Consider the following 16657-nt stretch of genomic DNA (forward strand, 5'->3'; position numbering starts at 1 on the left):
TGCTCCTTTCTCCTCCTCTCTTCGGATCCATGTTGAAGTGTATTCAAGCCTAGTAGCTTAATTGCTTATGATGCATTTCATCCACAAACTCTATTTTCGGTTGATCAGAAAATTTGCATTTCTTAAAGAACTCTTGCCCAATTAAGAAAGTTATTTCCACACCTAAATGTAACATTCTTTCACAAATAGCTGCATTTCGAAGTGGATTCCCAAAATGTGAAGTTGCACTCATGATGCAGTTCACTTTTACGTGATAACTTACCACTTCACTTGGCTTTAATATGATGCAAGGAGTTGGTTTCCTAGCTAGGAACACCTTCAGAAATAGACAAGCAACCACAAATGTTTAAAGTTTGTGGATATTCACTAAGTTGTAATGTATTACAAGGACAACCCTTTAAGCTCTTTAAGTTACCCTGGTCGCGGGGACCAGGGTAACTTCTTAGGTATGTATACCAAGTGCCGTCATTTGCACGTTGTATATTAAATGTCACTTTTATAATTGCAGAAAATTTGGATAAATGCACGCTTTGAATGAAACCCATGTCAGTATTTTATTGTTTATCTTGAACTGAAAATAATGATTGCAATAGTGTCAGCAATTACATTGACTGTGGGACTCACGATTTACTCAGATGAGTCCTACCCACTAAATGATGCCCACGGCACTTTGCGTACATATCTGTTCACAAAGTTGTGCAGCCTGTTTGCTGCTATGAGTATGCTGCTTAAAATTACTCCTGTCAAGAAGTTGGAAAGGAAGAAGAAACATTCCCAAAATCGGTGGAGGTGCATGTCCAGAGATTTTCGCAGGATGGATAAGTGCTGTGTGGGAAAATATTTTCCCACAGTAAATAATGTTTTAAAGTATAAGTGTCCTGGTGTTAAGTTTACATATGCATATATGCGATGTCGAAGTGGGCGGGTTCTATGGTAAATGACATGCCTATTTTAATTTTACAAAATCAGTTTAAAAAGAAAAAAAGGTCCCCGGCCTGTTATTGCTGACCTTGTGAGTGGGGCAGGGGAGAGAGAGAGGGTTGCAGCGCGCTAAATACGAAACCAGTCTTCTCTACGGGTTGCCGGATACCTGAAAGAAATGTAATGTATGCAATTGGCTACTCTCCAAAAGTGAATGGGGCTTGAGGGCCTTTATACACTTTCATTGATGGAGTCACTTGAGATTTCAAGGTGACTGTGGTATGCGCTCTAGTCTATGCGCGTATACGCGATGACGCGGCACGCACTAGACTAGAGCGGAGAGGCGGCGCATGCGCAGAGAGTAAAAAGTAAAGGCGCGAATGCCAGGAACGGGAGTTGGCGACCGGAGCTCGGCACAGTTAGACGCTCGGCGCCCTTAGCTCGATATATACAAATTGTGATCTAAATAAACCTGTGTTATACACCTACCTGCCTCAGTGTGTCCTGTGGGATAAATACAAACATTACAGTGGCGACGAGGCTGGGACCCGGACACCACCAGGTGCAGTGGACGACAGCAAACACCCCCACAGCCACCATCACGAGTCAGCAAGGCAAATCACCGGCAAGGAAGAGCAAAGGGCGTGGCAGCAGCGCAGCAGCACGGCACGAAACCGAACACCAACCTTATAAGCCAGGTTAGTGTGGCCCAAGACTCCAGGAGCCCCCAGGCAGCAACCTGGCAACCAAGGGAGACTCCCCCAAGCCAGAGGAAGGGGGGGAGAGCGCACAGACTGCGCACAGTGCGAGGGACAATACCCCAGGGAGCCCAAGGGGCCAAGGTGACACGGCAGAGAGCGCAGGAGCGTCTGGTGAACCCACCCAACGGAGGGCCCAGGAAGGCGAACCTAGAGGCGAAGAAAAAATGGCGAATCAAGCGTCAGCCCTGATGGCACCAGTCCCGTTCCTACCTAGACCAGGTGAACCCCAACTAAAATGGGAAGACTGGAAAGATTATTTCTTAAATTACATTGAGGCTCTGGGAGATGAGAGTGAAGGTGAATACACGCCGGAAAGGAAAAAGAGACTGTTGCTCCACAACTTAGGCCCGGAAGGGGTGAGGGTGTTTAAGAACCTGGTGCCCAAGGAGAGGGGTGCAACGGAGACGGATGTTTTTGTGAATGCCCTGGACGACCTGGACAGTCATTACCGCCCAGCGGTTTGCATCTCGATAGACCGCTATAACTTCCAACAGCGGAAACAGGAGGCGGGAGAGTCCATTGATGATTATGTGGCAGCCCTTCGTCGGCTAGCGATCACGTGTAGGTATGGGAACCTGCAGGATGAATACATCAAGGACCAAATTGTAATGCACACCACCAGCAGAGCGGTTCAAGACAAGCTATGGGCAATGAACGAGACAACCCTGAAAGAAGTTGTGGCGATGGTCAAAAAGGCGGAAATGTCGAAGAGAGGCGCAGACGCGGCGAAAAGGGAAAGTGGGCCGAGACAGATGATCAACAAGATTGATGAGGCACCACAATCCAGCAAACCCAAAAGCAATTACGGAGACCCGAGGAAGGATATAAGAGGGTCTGGGAAACAGATGGCTCGCTCCGGCCCGGGAACAAAATTCGCATGCTACAGATGCGGCAGTGCAGCACACGCGGCCCAGGACAAGCGTTGTCCCGCGTTCCGCGCCAGGTGCTCGTTCTGTGGGTTGACTGGTCACTTCGAAAAGGTCTGCCGGAAGAAAGGGACGAAGTCCACTGTTAAGTGCATCGATGCAGCCACGGCCAACGTAAGTGAGGAAGACGATTTGGATGAGGATGATCTGGTCCTGTGCATAGAGGATCAAGTGCTGGACGTGTCCGGGAAGCGAAGAGATAAGCCCCGCACCGACATGCTCATCGGGGGCGTCAAAGTACATGTGGCCGTGGATTCAGGGTCCCCCTGGACCATTGTACAAAGGTCGATATGGGAAGAGGTGGCCATTGACATTCTGGGGCCTGTGCTGGACAGCAGAGGTGTGAATAAGTACATCTGTGTGATAATTGACAAGTATTCCAAATGGCCGGAAGTGGACATACAAGAGTCGATGGACACGGAGACGATCCTTAAGTTCCTAACCTCGGTGTTCCTCAGAGAGGGAATACCCAAATCCATTCTCAGTGACAATGGACCGCAATTTGTGTCGGACAAGTGGAGGAGATACATGAAGAGGAATGGGATCGAGGTGAAACACACGGCTGTGTACCATCCAGCTTGCAACGGCCAGGTTGAAAGGTTTAACAGGGTGCTCATGGGCTCCATTCAGGCAGCCATATCGCAAGGAAAAGACTGGGAGGTGGAAGTGATGAACATGCTGTGGGCCTACCGGATAACGCCCTCGGTGGTGGGGTATAGTCCGTTCCAAGTGCTTAGGGGACGTTATCCCTTCACCCGGGACAATGTAGCATGGAGGGAGAAGACCATCACCAGCAAGTGGTCCCCAGCGGTGGTGCAACACAATCTGGAGAAGGCCCAGAAGGTCTATGCAGCCCACTATGACAAGCGACGCAGCACGAAGGACACGGCGTTGGAAAAAGGGGAGTGGGTTAGGATCAAACTCCCCACTCTGCAAAAGAAAGGCGAAAGTAAATTTAGCCAGCCGCTACAAGTCAAGGAGGTGCGTGGTAGGGCGGCTCTCCTCAGTGACGGGAAGGTCTGGTCGCAAGACCGCATGGCCAGAGTCAACAAAATATTAGTCTGGCCCAAGGTCGAGGAGGAAGAGAGTTGCATGAATCACCAGGAGGCCAGAGCCCTCTCGGAGCACGGCACAGACAACCACGTAGAAGGTGCAAGGGAGGACAGTGAAGCGGAAGTCCGGGGAGCCAGGATCTCCGACGGTGGTGATGTACAGGCGAATGCAGAACAGAGAGCAGATGCGAGAGAAGCTGGGGTGTCCCGAGGAGAGACAGAAGTGGGAGAGAACATGCCGGTAAGACACACCCGCAGCGGAAGGGCAGTTATCGTGCCCTCTCGTTATAGAGACTTTGAGATGGAAGGACACTAGCTGGTTGCTGCCCCCCGGGTGCCCCACCAAGACACTTTCACAGTTGGAGGACACTCAACCTTTTGGGGGGGTACGCCTTAACCTTGTTTTCATTAAAGGGGGGAGATATGTGGTATGCGCTCTAGTCTATGCGCGTATACGCGATGACGCGGCACGCACTAGACTAGAGCGGAGAGGCGGCGCATGCGCAGAGAGTAAAAAGTAAAGGCGCGAATGCCAGGAACGGGAGTTGGCGACCGGAGCTCGGCACAGTTAGACGCTCGGCGCCCTTAGCTCGATATATACAAATTGTGATCTAAATAAACCTGTGTTATACACCTACCTGCCTCAGTGTGTCCTGTGGGATAAATACAAACATTACAGTGACTAAGATTTATTCTTTTAGAGAGGAAATATTCTGGAGTGCGTTCTATTAATGGGCACTTAAAAAAAAAAAAGTTTGCACTAGGTGCTGTCGGATTCCGTATTCATAAAATCTATATTTTGATCAAACTTGTATTTTAAACTCAAAATCATTTTACAAGTTTTACAGAAGCCTATTTTATATTGTGAGTTGTACAATTTTAAAATAATGCCTTACATAGTCAGTGCTTTGTGTCACAGGCTGGGTCGGACCTGGTGTCCATATAAATACGCAGGTCACTATTCTCAACTGCGACAACCAGGATTTACGTCTGTGATTCTCTGGTTACACACACATACATCTGCAGGGATTGCAGTAACTGAGATTTCATAACATAAGGGTGCATTTTCCAACGATTATTTTAACAGATTTTTATTTTATTTTAAGATGTGTGCTTTATTTTATATGCAGTTACCTGACAGTTAAAGACAAACAAAACAGTTACACAACGTTCTCTCCCTTTTAGCCACGTCGTTGACACCGCAGTTTTGCACTCAAGATCACAGTTCTCATGTACTTCACCCGTTATGCATATGAATTAATTGTATATGTTCACATGTAAATGGTAACACGTATGAATAAAACCACTCAAAAGAACTTAACTCCGCGTGAATGCTTTTGTAGGATTCAGATTCCTGGGAGGAGTTGTGAAACTTATGAATTACATGGTAGTCAGAAATCTACCCCAAACATAGAAGGAAACCTACAGGAGTAAATTTAATATTTTCCAGACTACTTTTCATGAATCTGGCCCTGCATAATACCTTCAGTTGCCTTGAAAATAAATGACTTCAGGAATTTGTAAGCATGGTGTCCAAGACTGAGGTTCCTTTGTGTATTGTCTCTTTACACCTAACTATATAAAACTTTATAAATAAAATAAATAAATGTATGTTCTCTTGTAGCCCTGAAGGAAGTTATACTGAAGACTCAAACCAAGAAATTCCTGTCCAGCCACAGGCGCACATCCATCATGATTTCGATGATGAATTTGATGATGACGATCCTCTCCCAGCCATAGGACATTGCAAAGCTATCTACCCGTTTGATGGTATGTTGCACATTTGTTAGTTACCCCTGCAAAGGGTGGGCTCATGAATGTACGGTACTGCAAGTACTAGCGGTTATATTTGCTTGAGTCCTTTTTTAATCTATAAACTGATTTTTAGATTACATATTAAATACATATAGCAAAATTTGAATTTACATGATCTATTGTATTGAAATGAAGCTGTAACAATCAAACAGGAAAGTTAACATGTATATAACTCTGGGCAACAGTTTAAAGCGAGTGGCGACATATTTCAAATCTCAGCCATTTGACCCCCTGCCGTCCCCCCTACAAAACCTCTTGTTCCCTCCCATCCCAAAATGCAAGGATGCATGCAATTGTGTACTGTCATATTGTAGCTTAATGTTATTAATTTTGATTTCTGTCAGATTGAGTCTGCACGTTTCAAACTATATTTCTTTTGATTTTGGGGACTTTCAGGACTCAGACTTGTAGTGTCCACCTTCACATCTTTTGAATTCAGGGTGTAGACTACTTCAGCTTGCTCAGTCCTGAAATCTTACGTAAGCGAGTGTAATGTCTCATAAAACTGATTCAGACTGTGCTACTGACATTCAAGGTCCCCTCACAAACCTTTTCTTCTCGCTCTACAAAAAATTGAACATTGGACCCAATTGATTTTGCTGCACTGCATGTAGACTAAGGGGGAAAAGTCCTGTGATCCACGTTTTTTATTGTCTTAATCCCTGGCTTTAGAGATCTGAAACACACCCAGAACTGTGTACCCTTCTGAGGAATCCTCTATAGAAGAGCCACTAAACAGCATATTTCTCTCCCCAGCATCTCTTTCAGGAGCACAGTAAGTGCCTTAGGAATGCCTCCCCTTAGGAGTGCCTCCCAGCTTTCGTGGGGTCATTCCCTTCACACTTCTGTAGCAAAAGCTTCACAGGTGAGCCAGCCCACCTTCACCCCTCTATTCCCCTGCGGGTGTTGCAGAGCTTGATGAGCTGAGTGAAGCAGCGTTCCAGGCAGAGCCTCTGCTATCCCATTCCTGTGCTCATGGCTGACATCAGTGATGGGAGCCTGGATAAGAGAACTATCCTTCTGCTTCACTACCATATCCTCGAAAGTAGAGCACTGGAGCCCGATTAGGCAACCTGGTTAAGTCCTTAATGGCTTAATTTTTTCCTCTTTGAGACGTAAGTTGACAATTGGACATTTCCAGACTATATACTTTTACATCCCTACAGATGTCTCACATTTCCAACACTTGGGATATTTTTCATCATTAATCAAAAACATTTTTGTTGCTTGTAGTGCAATCCTCAGTAATTTGTGTCCATGGTGTTGCATATTACTCAGCATTTTAATAATTTTCAAATGACTCCTGTATTGGAACTTTCATAGATTCACATGCTTGAATTATTCCCGGTCATCGAGATGGGAGACCCCGGTATGTCAAAAAGCAATGCTTAAATCCATACAAAGCAGAAAAAAGGCCTAGGCCCATTTCAGTTTTGTAACCCATGACTCTCGTTTTGTAAAAGAGACCAAAAATATCATTGAACCAATCAGGACCCTTCACCCTCTAGAACACTCCTGAGAGAACCTTAGACCTTCAGATTTTCTGCCACACGTTTGTGCTAGGGAGTCTCCTCTGAGCCCTGCTCAGTTTTCCCTTGTTAATTTTGGACAGTATTCTTAGCTTCATCTTAGATTTTCATCTGCAGGATCCATCTTCAGTGCTGGTTTGCCATCACGCTGACTTTATTACGTCAGGAAAAGAAAAAAGGATCTGTTTAGAGCCTGTGCTACCTGCTCCATGAAAAGGCTTCAGACTGATGACCCTCATGAGGACTGTATTAATTGCCTCTATCAGACCATCAAGCAAAGGACTGTAAGGAATGTCGTACATTTTCTAGAAAAAACCTTAAGGGACCGTCAGGGACGATTTTTGATATGGCTTCAGAAACTAAAAGCCAAAAAGGAGGTGATTTCTAGTGACAGCGATGAGGCATCCTCTTCCTCATCCAGAAGGTCACATAAGAGAAGATCACCACATGCCCATTCTTCTGGGGAGCGCCTAGAAAAAGCCCTTAAAAAGACAACTCAAGGGTCTCTTCAATCAATCAATCAAAGCATTTATATAGCGCACTACTCACCCGGAGGGTCTCAAGGCGCTGGGGGGGAGAGGGTACGCTACTGCTCGAACAGCCAGGTCTTGAGCTGCTTCCTGAAGGCGAGGTGGTCCTGGGTCAGGCGGAGGTGGGTCGGAAGGGAGTTCCAAGTCTTGGCGGCTAGGTAGGAGAAGGACCTTCCTCCTGTGGTGGCTCTTCGGATGCGGGGGACGGCGGCGAGGGCGTGGCTGGTCGATCGAAGTTGGCGTTTGGGAGCGTAGAAGTTGAGGCGGCTGTTGAGGTATCCTGGGCCTTGGTTGTGTAGGGCTTTGTGTGCATGGGTGAGGAGCCGGAAGGTGATTCTTTTGTTGACCGGGAGCCAGTGCAGGTCTCTCAGGTGTCCGGAGATGTGGCTGCGGCGGGGGATGTCCAGGATGAGTCGTGCTGAGGTGTTCTGGATCCGCTGGAGTTTCTACTGGAGTTTGGCGGTGATTCCGGCTTAGAGGGAGTTGCCGTAGTCCAGACGGCTGGTGACGAGGGCCTGGGTGACCGTCTTTCTGGTCTCGGTGGGGATCCACCGGAAGATCTTACGTAGCATGCGCAGGATGTTGAAGCACGACGAGGAGACGGCGTTGACCTGTCTGGTCATGGACAGGGAGGAGTCCAGGATGAAGCCCAGGTTGCGTGCGTGGTCTGTGGGTTTGGGCGCAGTCCCTCAAAATCTCCTCAAATACTTGAAAAGGAGAGGAAGGGAAATGCTTCAGGGGATAAACCTGCAAAAAGGGTGAGTTCTGAGTAGCCTAAGACAGCCCCTCATGTCAGGCACTCCTTCAAAAAGCCCTCTTCAGTGCCTCCTGAAGTAAAAACATCAACGAAATCTTCGTCAAAAGTACCATCGACGAAGAAACCATCTGTCGTCGTCGATGAAGGTTGAGATTTGCCTACTGCCAAAGAAAGCCTTAGCGTCCACAGCAGAGTTGGGAACTCCGTTGACGAAGGTTTTGTCTCCTTCAACAAAGGTTTTTGTCTCCTTCGACGAAGGTTTTTGTCTCCTTCGACGAAGGTTTTTGTCTCCTTCGACGAAGGTTTTGGTCTCCTTCGACGAAGGTTTTGGTCTCCGTCGACGAAGGTTTTGGTCTCCGTCGACGAAGGTTTTTGTCTCCTTCGACGAAGGTTTTGGTCTCCTTCGACGAAGGTTTTGGTCTCCGTCGACGAAGGTTTTGGTCTCCGTCGACGAAGGTTTGGGTCTCCGTCGACAAAGGTTTGGGTCTCCGTCGACGAAGGTTTGGGTCTCCGTCGACGAAGGTTTGGGTCTCCGTCGACGAAGGTTTGGGTCTCCGTCGACGAAGGTTTGGGTCTCCGTCGACGAAGGTTTGGGTCTGCGTCGACGAAGGTTTGGGTCTGCGTCGACGAAGGTTTTGTCTCCGTCGACGAAGGTTTTGTCTCCGTCGACGAAGATTTTGACGCCGGTATCAACGGCGTTGCCGTTAATTCCGATGTCAACGAAGGCGGGGTCATCAACCAAAAACCCATCGGCACCCATTACAACACCTCCGGATAGAAAGGACAGACGCCTAGATAATGCTGGTAAGCGTTTTTCCTCAATGTCAGCTCTGTTGGTCAAAGCGGGTAATGCCCTTGCCATATTGGGTAGATATGACAGGCAGATGTGGTGTGACCTGGCTTCGTATATGGATCAGCTTTAAGAGGAAAGTAGACCCGCGATGAAGAAGATTCTCCAGGAAGGAGAGAGAGCTTCTGCGGACGTAATAGATTGTGCAATGGATATCGCAACTACCGCTTTCAGATCGCTGGGGGGTGCAGCTGTTTTGCGCAGTCAAGGATGGCTCAGAGCGACATAATTTAAACTGGTGGTCCAAAATAAGATCTTGGACCTTCCTTTTGATGTAGAGAGATGATACGCTCCAGGATATGAAAAAGGATACCGATATAGCGTTAACGGAAAGTGCCCTTTAGAGGAGCTAGAGGAAGAGGCCTTCCATCCTACAGAGGAGGATTCCAAAAATACAGATACCCCTCGTACGCTACATGTTCCCACCCGTACCGTCGACAGTATGTTCAATGACCGCGACAGTCCGGGTGTATTCTAAATCGGCCCCCAGAGGAATAATAGGTAAACTCATGACGTGCTTTAGGCTCTGGCTATTTGTATTCCCTCCTCTACAGAAGTTCCCCAGGGGGGACAAATTTCTTTTCATCTTCACCAGTTGCAGAAAATAACCGCGGACCGATGGGTCCTCAATCTAAAACAGTTTGGTCAGACATTGGAGTTCCTTCAGATATCCCTCCTTGTACTTCAACAGGACGCCAGGAAGTCAAACATCTACATCTAATGTGTTTGGAGATTTTTACAGTGCTCCGAAAAGGAACAATAGAACCGGTGCCAATCTCCCAGAAGGGGAGGGGATTTTATTCCAGTTTGTTTCTGGTTCGCAAGAACTTTTGTCAATGGCGTCCGAGTCTGGATTTGGGAGCTCTAAATACTTAAATCTAAAAAGTATTTCCGCATGGTTTCCCTTCAGGACATTCTGTTGCTCCTAAACCCAGGAGATCATATGACCACCTTAGACTTACAAGATGCATATTTTCACATCCCCATCCATCACTCCCTCCATTCCTCCCACAGGCAATATCTTCGATTTGTCATAGCCGATAGCCATTACCAGTTCAAGATGCTGCTGTTTGGCCTCAAGTTGGCCCCAAGAATTTTCACAAAATGTCTGGTCCCAATAGCAGCCATTCTGAGGAAACAAAGGCATCCGGTATTTCCGTACCTGGACGACTGGTTGATCAAAGCACCTTCACACACAGCTGCTCAGTCGTCCACAGTGGCATGCACAAGACTGTTTTCCGAATTAGGTCTGACTTTGAACAAGGAGAAATCATCTATCCATCCTTCCAAGAGCATTAAGTTCTTGGGGGCAATCTGGACACCACAATAAACAGGGCTCTTCCGTCTCTCGAGAGACTGCAGTAGCTAATCTCTCGGTCCCAATCATTCACAAGAAGAAAGTCACTTTCAGTACGGCGCTACAAGACACTCCTGGCGACAATGTCTTCATGCATCCCTCTGGTCCCATTCTGCGCTCGCTAGCGTCCATATCGCCCTGTGGCCCAGCCGCGCACCTTGAGGCATCTCTGTCTCGTTCCCGAGGTGCGCGCTGCCTCTTAATGAGCTCTGCGCTGGGGACACTTCAACACGCTGCTGTCCTCCCGCAGGTGCCGGCTGGCGTCCTGACCACCTTACTGGTCTACTTGCGGCTGAAGAACAGCTTTAAATTCAAAATTCAACATTTTTCCCTCTACCATCAGCATTGTGTCGCCTGGCCCTAACATGGCGGCCCTGAACCAGTCCAGGTCAGCCATTAATTAAGACTCCCTCAATGCTATAAAATTGACTCCACACACTCCGGGGAGCCTGTAATTGTTTATGCATGACCCTCTTAATAATAAGGGAAAGCTGACTGCTCCTAGCACACAGTGGAGTAGAAAGAGGACTGATCAATCTCTGTCCTTATCTCTCAGGGAAAGAGAAAGAGGACTGCACAAAGTAAGAGGACGCTGGGACCATTAGTAGGCGCCATCTTGAAAGTGAAGAAAGGAAGGAAGGACAAGGAAGTAGGGAAGAAGGAGACAGAAAGGAAGTAGATAGGAGAGAGGGAGAGTAGAAAGGAGGGAAGGGGAGGAAGGAGGGAGAAGGAAAGGGGAAGAAGGGAGAAGGGAAGGGAAAGGGGGTAGAAGAGAAAAGGGAAAAAAAATAGAAAAACAATTTCACCTGTCTCTCTGGACCGTCACTACATTTTTGCACCCTTGACCTACCACCTGCACAGTTCCCCGGGACCAGGAGTATCCACACTTTCCCAAAATGGCTGGGCCTGGTCTGACCCCCACAGGCGACAACTCCTACACCGTTATCTACCCTCCCTTCCTAAAAAAAACGCTGCTAAATCCTTTAAACACTCCATCCTGAAAAGGCACCCTGAGACCCTAGTCTCGGACCATCGATCCACCGCGGACCAATCATCAATGACCTTATCTTATACTCCAGGAGAACGTCCGTCTGGCGCAACACACTCTCAAACCTCCTCAACATACATAATATCAGGAACACGGCTGCAAGCTCACGATCGCACCTTCCGCAAACCTGCATGCTGACCTCATCATTACCCTATACAAAAATGGCATCATCCTGATCCAAGCTTCTCCAAAAGACCTCAACAAATTTGCGGACCTCTTTCCTCTCCTTAAAAAACATGTTCACGACCCCCCTTCTTCCTCGCTCCCCCTGTGCCTTCCCCCGCCAAAACCTCCAAGGGAACTTGCCCTCTCCCCAGCCACGCACGACAGGGCTCCCAACACAGACCAACAGAACCCCCCTACTATGCACCCTGCGCCTACCAACGCCAGCGAGCCCTTACCCACTACCTCCACATTCCCATCCCTCTCCTACGGATCCTGACACTCCTCCCCCCCCTTGGTCCAAACCTCTAGACAGCCTAGCCCGTCTACATGCCCACCTACACAAGCCATCAGTAGCCTCCCTAAACCTTCTACCTCAAATCCACCCTTCCGTGGAGATACAGGAACTCATGTCTCGGGTCGCCTTAGCCACACTACTAAGCCTAATCCCTCTACCCCAAATCCACCTAACCGTGAGGATACTGGAACTCATGACTCTGGTCGACTTACCCACACTACTAAGCCTACTGACACCCCCCATTCCCCCCCTCCCCAGCCAAACCCTCTAGACCTCATAGCCCGTCTACCAGGCCACCTTCACAAGCCATCAGTAGCCTCCCTAAACACTCTACCCTAAATCCTCCCTTCCGCGGGGATACTGGAACCCATGACTCTGGTTGTCTTAACCACACTACTAAGCCCACTGCACTCTCCTCCAAGTCAGTACCCTCAGCGCCGACCCCATGCCCGCCAGAGCACCCTTCTTTTAGGGACTTGGATACTCTCCACCCCAAAGCCACTGAACTAACCTTGAGCATCCACAAGTCCTTCACGGACCTCAAAATCCTCCTGCACCTCTCTGAGCTCACTCTCTCTAAGATCAGGCTCTCACAGAACCTTACCCCCCCCCACATCCTACTCCAAGCCCCTTCTCCACCCATTCCCGTGATCCCTGAGACACCTGCGCCCTCACAGGCAGCCCTGCTACCTCTCAAAGGAAGAAATACAGGCACTCCTCCTATCCTACAAACCTACCCCTACAACGACTAGCACTATCGAAGTCTCGCAGGATGAAATTGCTGACCTCCTCATTAGCTATGAACACTCATGTCCCTCCGACCTGAAGAAAGATCAACCCATACGTACGGTTGCAATCAATCCTTACAGATCAGCCACTCTCCGCAACAGAGGAATAGTCAACTGTAACCTAGTGCCAGTCCTAACCTCTGGCCCTAACCACGATTCGCATGCCGTCCCCTCTCTGTCTGGTCTCCTTATCAACTGCCGCTCTGTGGTAAAGCATGCCGCTGATGTCGCCAATCTCATCCTCAACCTAAACACAGATGTAGCGATCCTGACGGAATTCTGGCTAAATGAATCCTCTTCGCCTTGCCTAGACCTTTTAGTCCCGCCCAACTATCTCATCGTAAGGTTGGACAGGCAATCACAAAAAAAGGGGGTCGCATTGCCTGCATCTACCGCTCCAACCTCCTTATCACTGAACTTCTGGCCGAACCTACTGATTCCTGCGAATATCTTGCCCCATCTGTCTGCAACAACACCTCCCTTCAGTGCAGGCAACACATCTTTTACCACCCCCCAGGCAAGAATGACACCTTCATAGACTACCTCATGGAAATCCAAGAATAGGGAAAATACCTGCCAGAACAAATATAGAAAAGGAAGGCGCTAGGGGAGGATACTAGAATACATATATTATCACAGGAGCGAGCACGAGCAAGATCCAAAGTTCATATCGGAGAGAACATAGATGTATATATTCAAAAATCAATTCTTTATTTAAACATAGACATAAATATCTGATCATTTAATAATTCTTTTACTTAAAAACACAAACATAAATATATCTCATGCACTCAAGTCCCACACATACATACCTCATGGAATCATCACAGCCAAGGCCTCTCAGAACGACAATGACATTTTTCTTGGTGACTTCAACTTGCACTGGAATTAACCGAAGGACCCGCAGGTCAACGCCATCAGAGACTTCCTGGCCGACCAAGCCCTTACCCAAGCCCGCTCCCTCCCTACTCACTCAAAAGGGGCCACTTTAGACTGCATCATCTCCAAGGAATCTGCGGTCAAACTAATTTCCATAGATCCCAGCGACTGGTCTGACCACCACGCTATCACCTTCTGTCTTCCTGGCACTTACAAGACATGGACACCGCAACCGGTGATCCCCAAAAGATGGATCAGGGACACCAAGAACCTTGATCACGAGAAATTGACTGCCCGCCGTGCAACTGACCTCACCCCCCCCCCATATCACCACGGTCGACAACCTCACTAAACATTATTCCACGACGATGGCCAATATAATCGATGACCATGCCCCGCTAAAACTGAAACGGACACAGATCAAAGGCAGGAACCCCTAGTTCAATGGATCCCTTAATAATGAGAGGAGGTCCCTCCGACAAACAGAACGGAACTGGAAAAAGCACCCCACCGCCGACCATCTTAAACTTCTCCGTCTGGCCAGAAACGCCTACAACAAAAAAATCATCAATTCTAAAAAAAGAATTCTTCAGAGCTGAACTGGATAACGCTAAGAATAGACCTCGCAAATTATTTGAGTTGGTCAAACACCAATCAAACAAACTTGCTAAATCATCCAAAGAAACCCCTATTTCTACAATCCCATGCGAGCAATTCTCCTCCTTCTGTGATCAAATCTCTGCACTACGAAAGGAACTCGTATCTTCTACCTATTCCCAAACCCCTCCTGTTCTCCCTACCCACTCAGCGCTGCCCTCCCAGACCTCCCCCAAAAACCAAGCGTCATGGTCCAACTTCAAAGTCTATGATGAACACTCGATCTCAAAAACTCTTTCCTCCTTAAGCACCATCAATCTCTTCAACGACCCTCTCCCTTCAAACTGCCTTGCCTCTGTTTCTCAGGCTATCATCCCTTCTTAGACGACTATAATCAACTCCTCTCTCCTACAGGGATCAATTCCTGACTCTCTCAAAGCCGGCCAGGTGGTCCCCATTCTAAAAAAAAAAACATTTTAGATCCTGCCTCTCCTGACAATTACAGACCTATCTCTAACATCCCTCTCCTAGCTAAAGTGTTGGAAAAATGTGTACAGCAACAGCTAAGCCAACACATCTCCAACTTCCACCTTCTAGAGGACTTGCAATCTGGTTTCAGACCTGGGCACAGCACGGAAACCACACTCCTCCACATTGTGGATGATTCCCTTCAAGCCCTTGACCAAGGCAAAACCTGTCTCTTGATCCTCCTTGACCTATCCTCGGCATTTGACATGGTTAACCACGAAATTCTCCTGAATCACCTCAAACTTAGGATGGGCCTGGATGGCACCGTTCTGGCTTGGTTCCGATCCTTCCTCCAGAACCGCTTGCAGAGTATACCGATCAACGGCAACCTATCCGCCTCCTCTCCGATCACAGTTGGAGTCACTCAAGGATCAACCTTATCCCCTACCCTCTTCAATCTGTACCTCGAACCGCTCTGAGGTGCTGCGCACTGCCAATTTCTCCTACCACATGTATGCCTATGACACACAGCTCTACATCAATATCTCTTCTCCAGAGGATATCCGTTCCCTGAATGAGGCCTTGAAACTAACTGTTCACTGGCTCACATCCAACCAGCTTAAACCCAACGCCAAAAAAACAGAGTTCCTCTTAATCTCTCCACCCAACGCCAATACAGACATTCAAGTTTGGACCAAGGCTATCACAGCGCTAAACTGCTCTCCTACCATTGTGGACTCTGCTAAATCCCTGGGAATTACCTTAGACGGCAACCTGAACATGCGGGGCCATATGAACGCGATGGCCAAAACCGCCAGATTTCACCTAAACTACCTTCGAAACTTGAAACCTTTTCTCGACCCTCCTGATCTAAAATCTGCTATCCAGGCCTTAGTCATCTCTCGACTAGAATATGGTTGCTCCACTCTCGCAGGCCTACCCAAGATCTCTCTGGCACCCTTAAAAGCCTGCCTCAGCGCCGCCGCCAGACTTCTAAATGGCTCTAAGAAGTTTGACCACATCTCGCCCCACCTTAAAACTCTGAACTGGCTTCCTCTTGAGGCCAGAATCCAATTAAAACTGGCTTGCATCACCCACAAGGCTCTCTATTCCAAGTCCCCTGCTTTTCTCGCACATAAGCTTATATTATCCGGAGGAATCAGAAACTCCCTGTCCACCAGAGCCTTTTTGCTCCAACCCGCACGCTTCAAGAAAAAAAGAACATACAATCGGGCTTTCTCTGGGGCCGCCCCAAGAATATGGAACTCACTCCCACCCACCATTAGAAGAATACCGTCTCTAGCCCACTTCAAAAAGGAGACCAAATCTTTCCTAATGGGCATATTCCTCTCCTAAAGCTCGCGCTACAATCACCCCCTCAACCTGACTTTACCTATCATCACTGCACTTTTCCTTGGCTGCCTTCTCCAATGTTACCCACCCTGCACTTTGAACAATCCTTCAGGGTGATGAGACTTCTTTTCTAGTGTATTGCATCATTTTTGCTCCTATCCCTTATAGTAGTCTAATATTATGACTGTTTGTTTTACCGTATATTGTTTCTATTTGTTTCCTTATCCCTGGACTTCCCTGCCCCCTCCCCCCCTTTTGTTCTGTATCCCACCTGATATTACTGTAAAGCGCTCTGATACCCTCACGGGTCTGGTTCACGCTCTATAAAACACTAAATAAATAAATAAAATTAAGGATACGTCCATTACAGGAGGAACTGGACCGGCAATGGCGTCAAGCTGTAAGATCCTTTGTGGATGTCATAACAATCACGCCATGTATGATCCAGAATGTGTCTTGGTGGACCCAACGAAAAAATATCTCTGTGGGCCTTTCTTTTTTCATTATGCTTACTCCACAGGTCATCATCACTGATGCTTCCCTGGAAGGTTGGAGGGGGGGGGGGC

At 47.9% G+C, this 16657-nt stretch overlaps 1 protein-coding gene across 2 annotated transcripts in view; it reads left to right on the forward strand.

Annotated features, from left to right (window-relative positions):
• FNBP1L (formin binding protein 1 like) overlaps nt 1–16657 on the forward strand; it is a 688366-nt gene that overhangs the window by 650289 nt on the left and 21420 nt on the right. For both annotated transcript variants that reach the window (XM_078668213.1, XM_078668214.1), the window contains exon 13: nt 5285–5430. In XM_078668213.1, coding sequence (XP_078524339.1) covers nt 5285–5430 — 146 coding nt within the window. The remainder of the gene's footprint in view (nt 1–5284; nt 5431–16657) is intronic.

This window comes from Lissotriton helveticus, chromosome 1_2 (assembly GCF_964261635.1).
Source record: "Lissotriton helveticus chromosome 1_2, aLisHel1.1, whole genome shotgun sequence".
Lineage (NCBI taxonomy): Eukaryota > Metazoa > Chordata > Amphibia > Caudata > Salamandridae > Lissotriton > Lissotriton helveticus.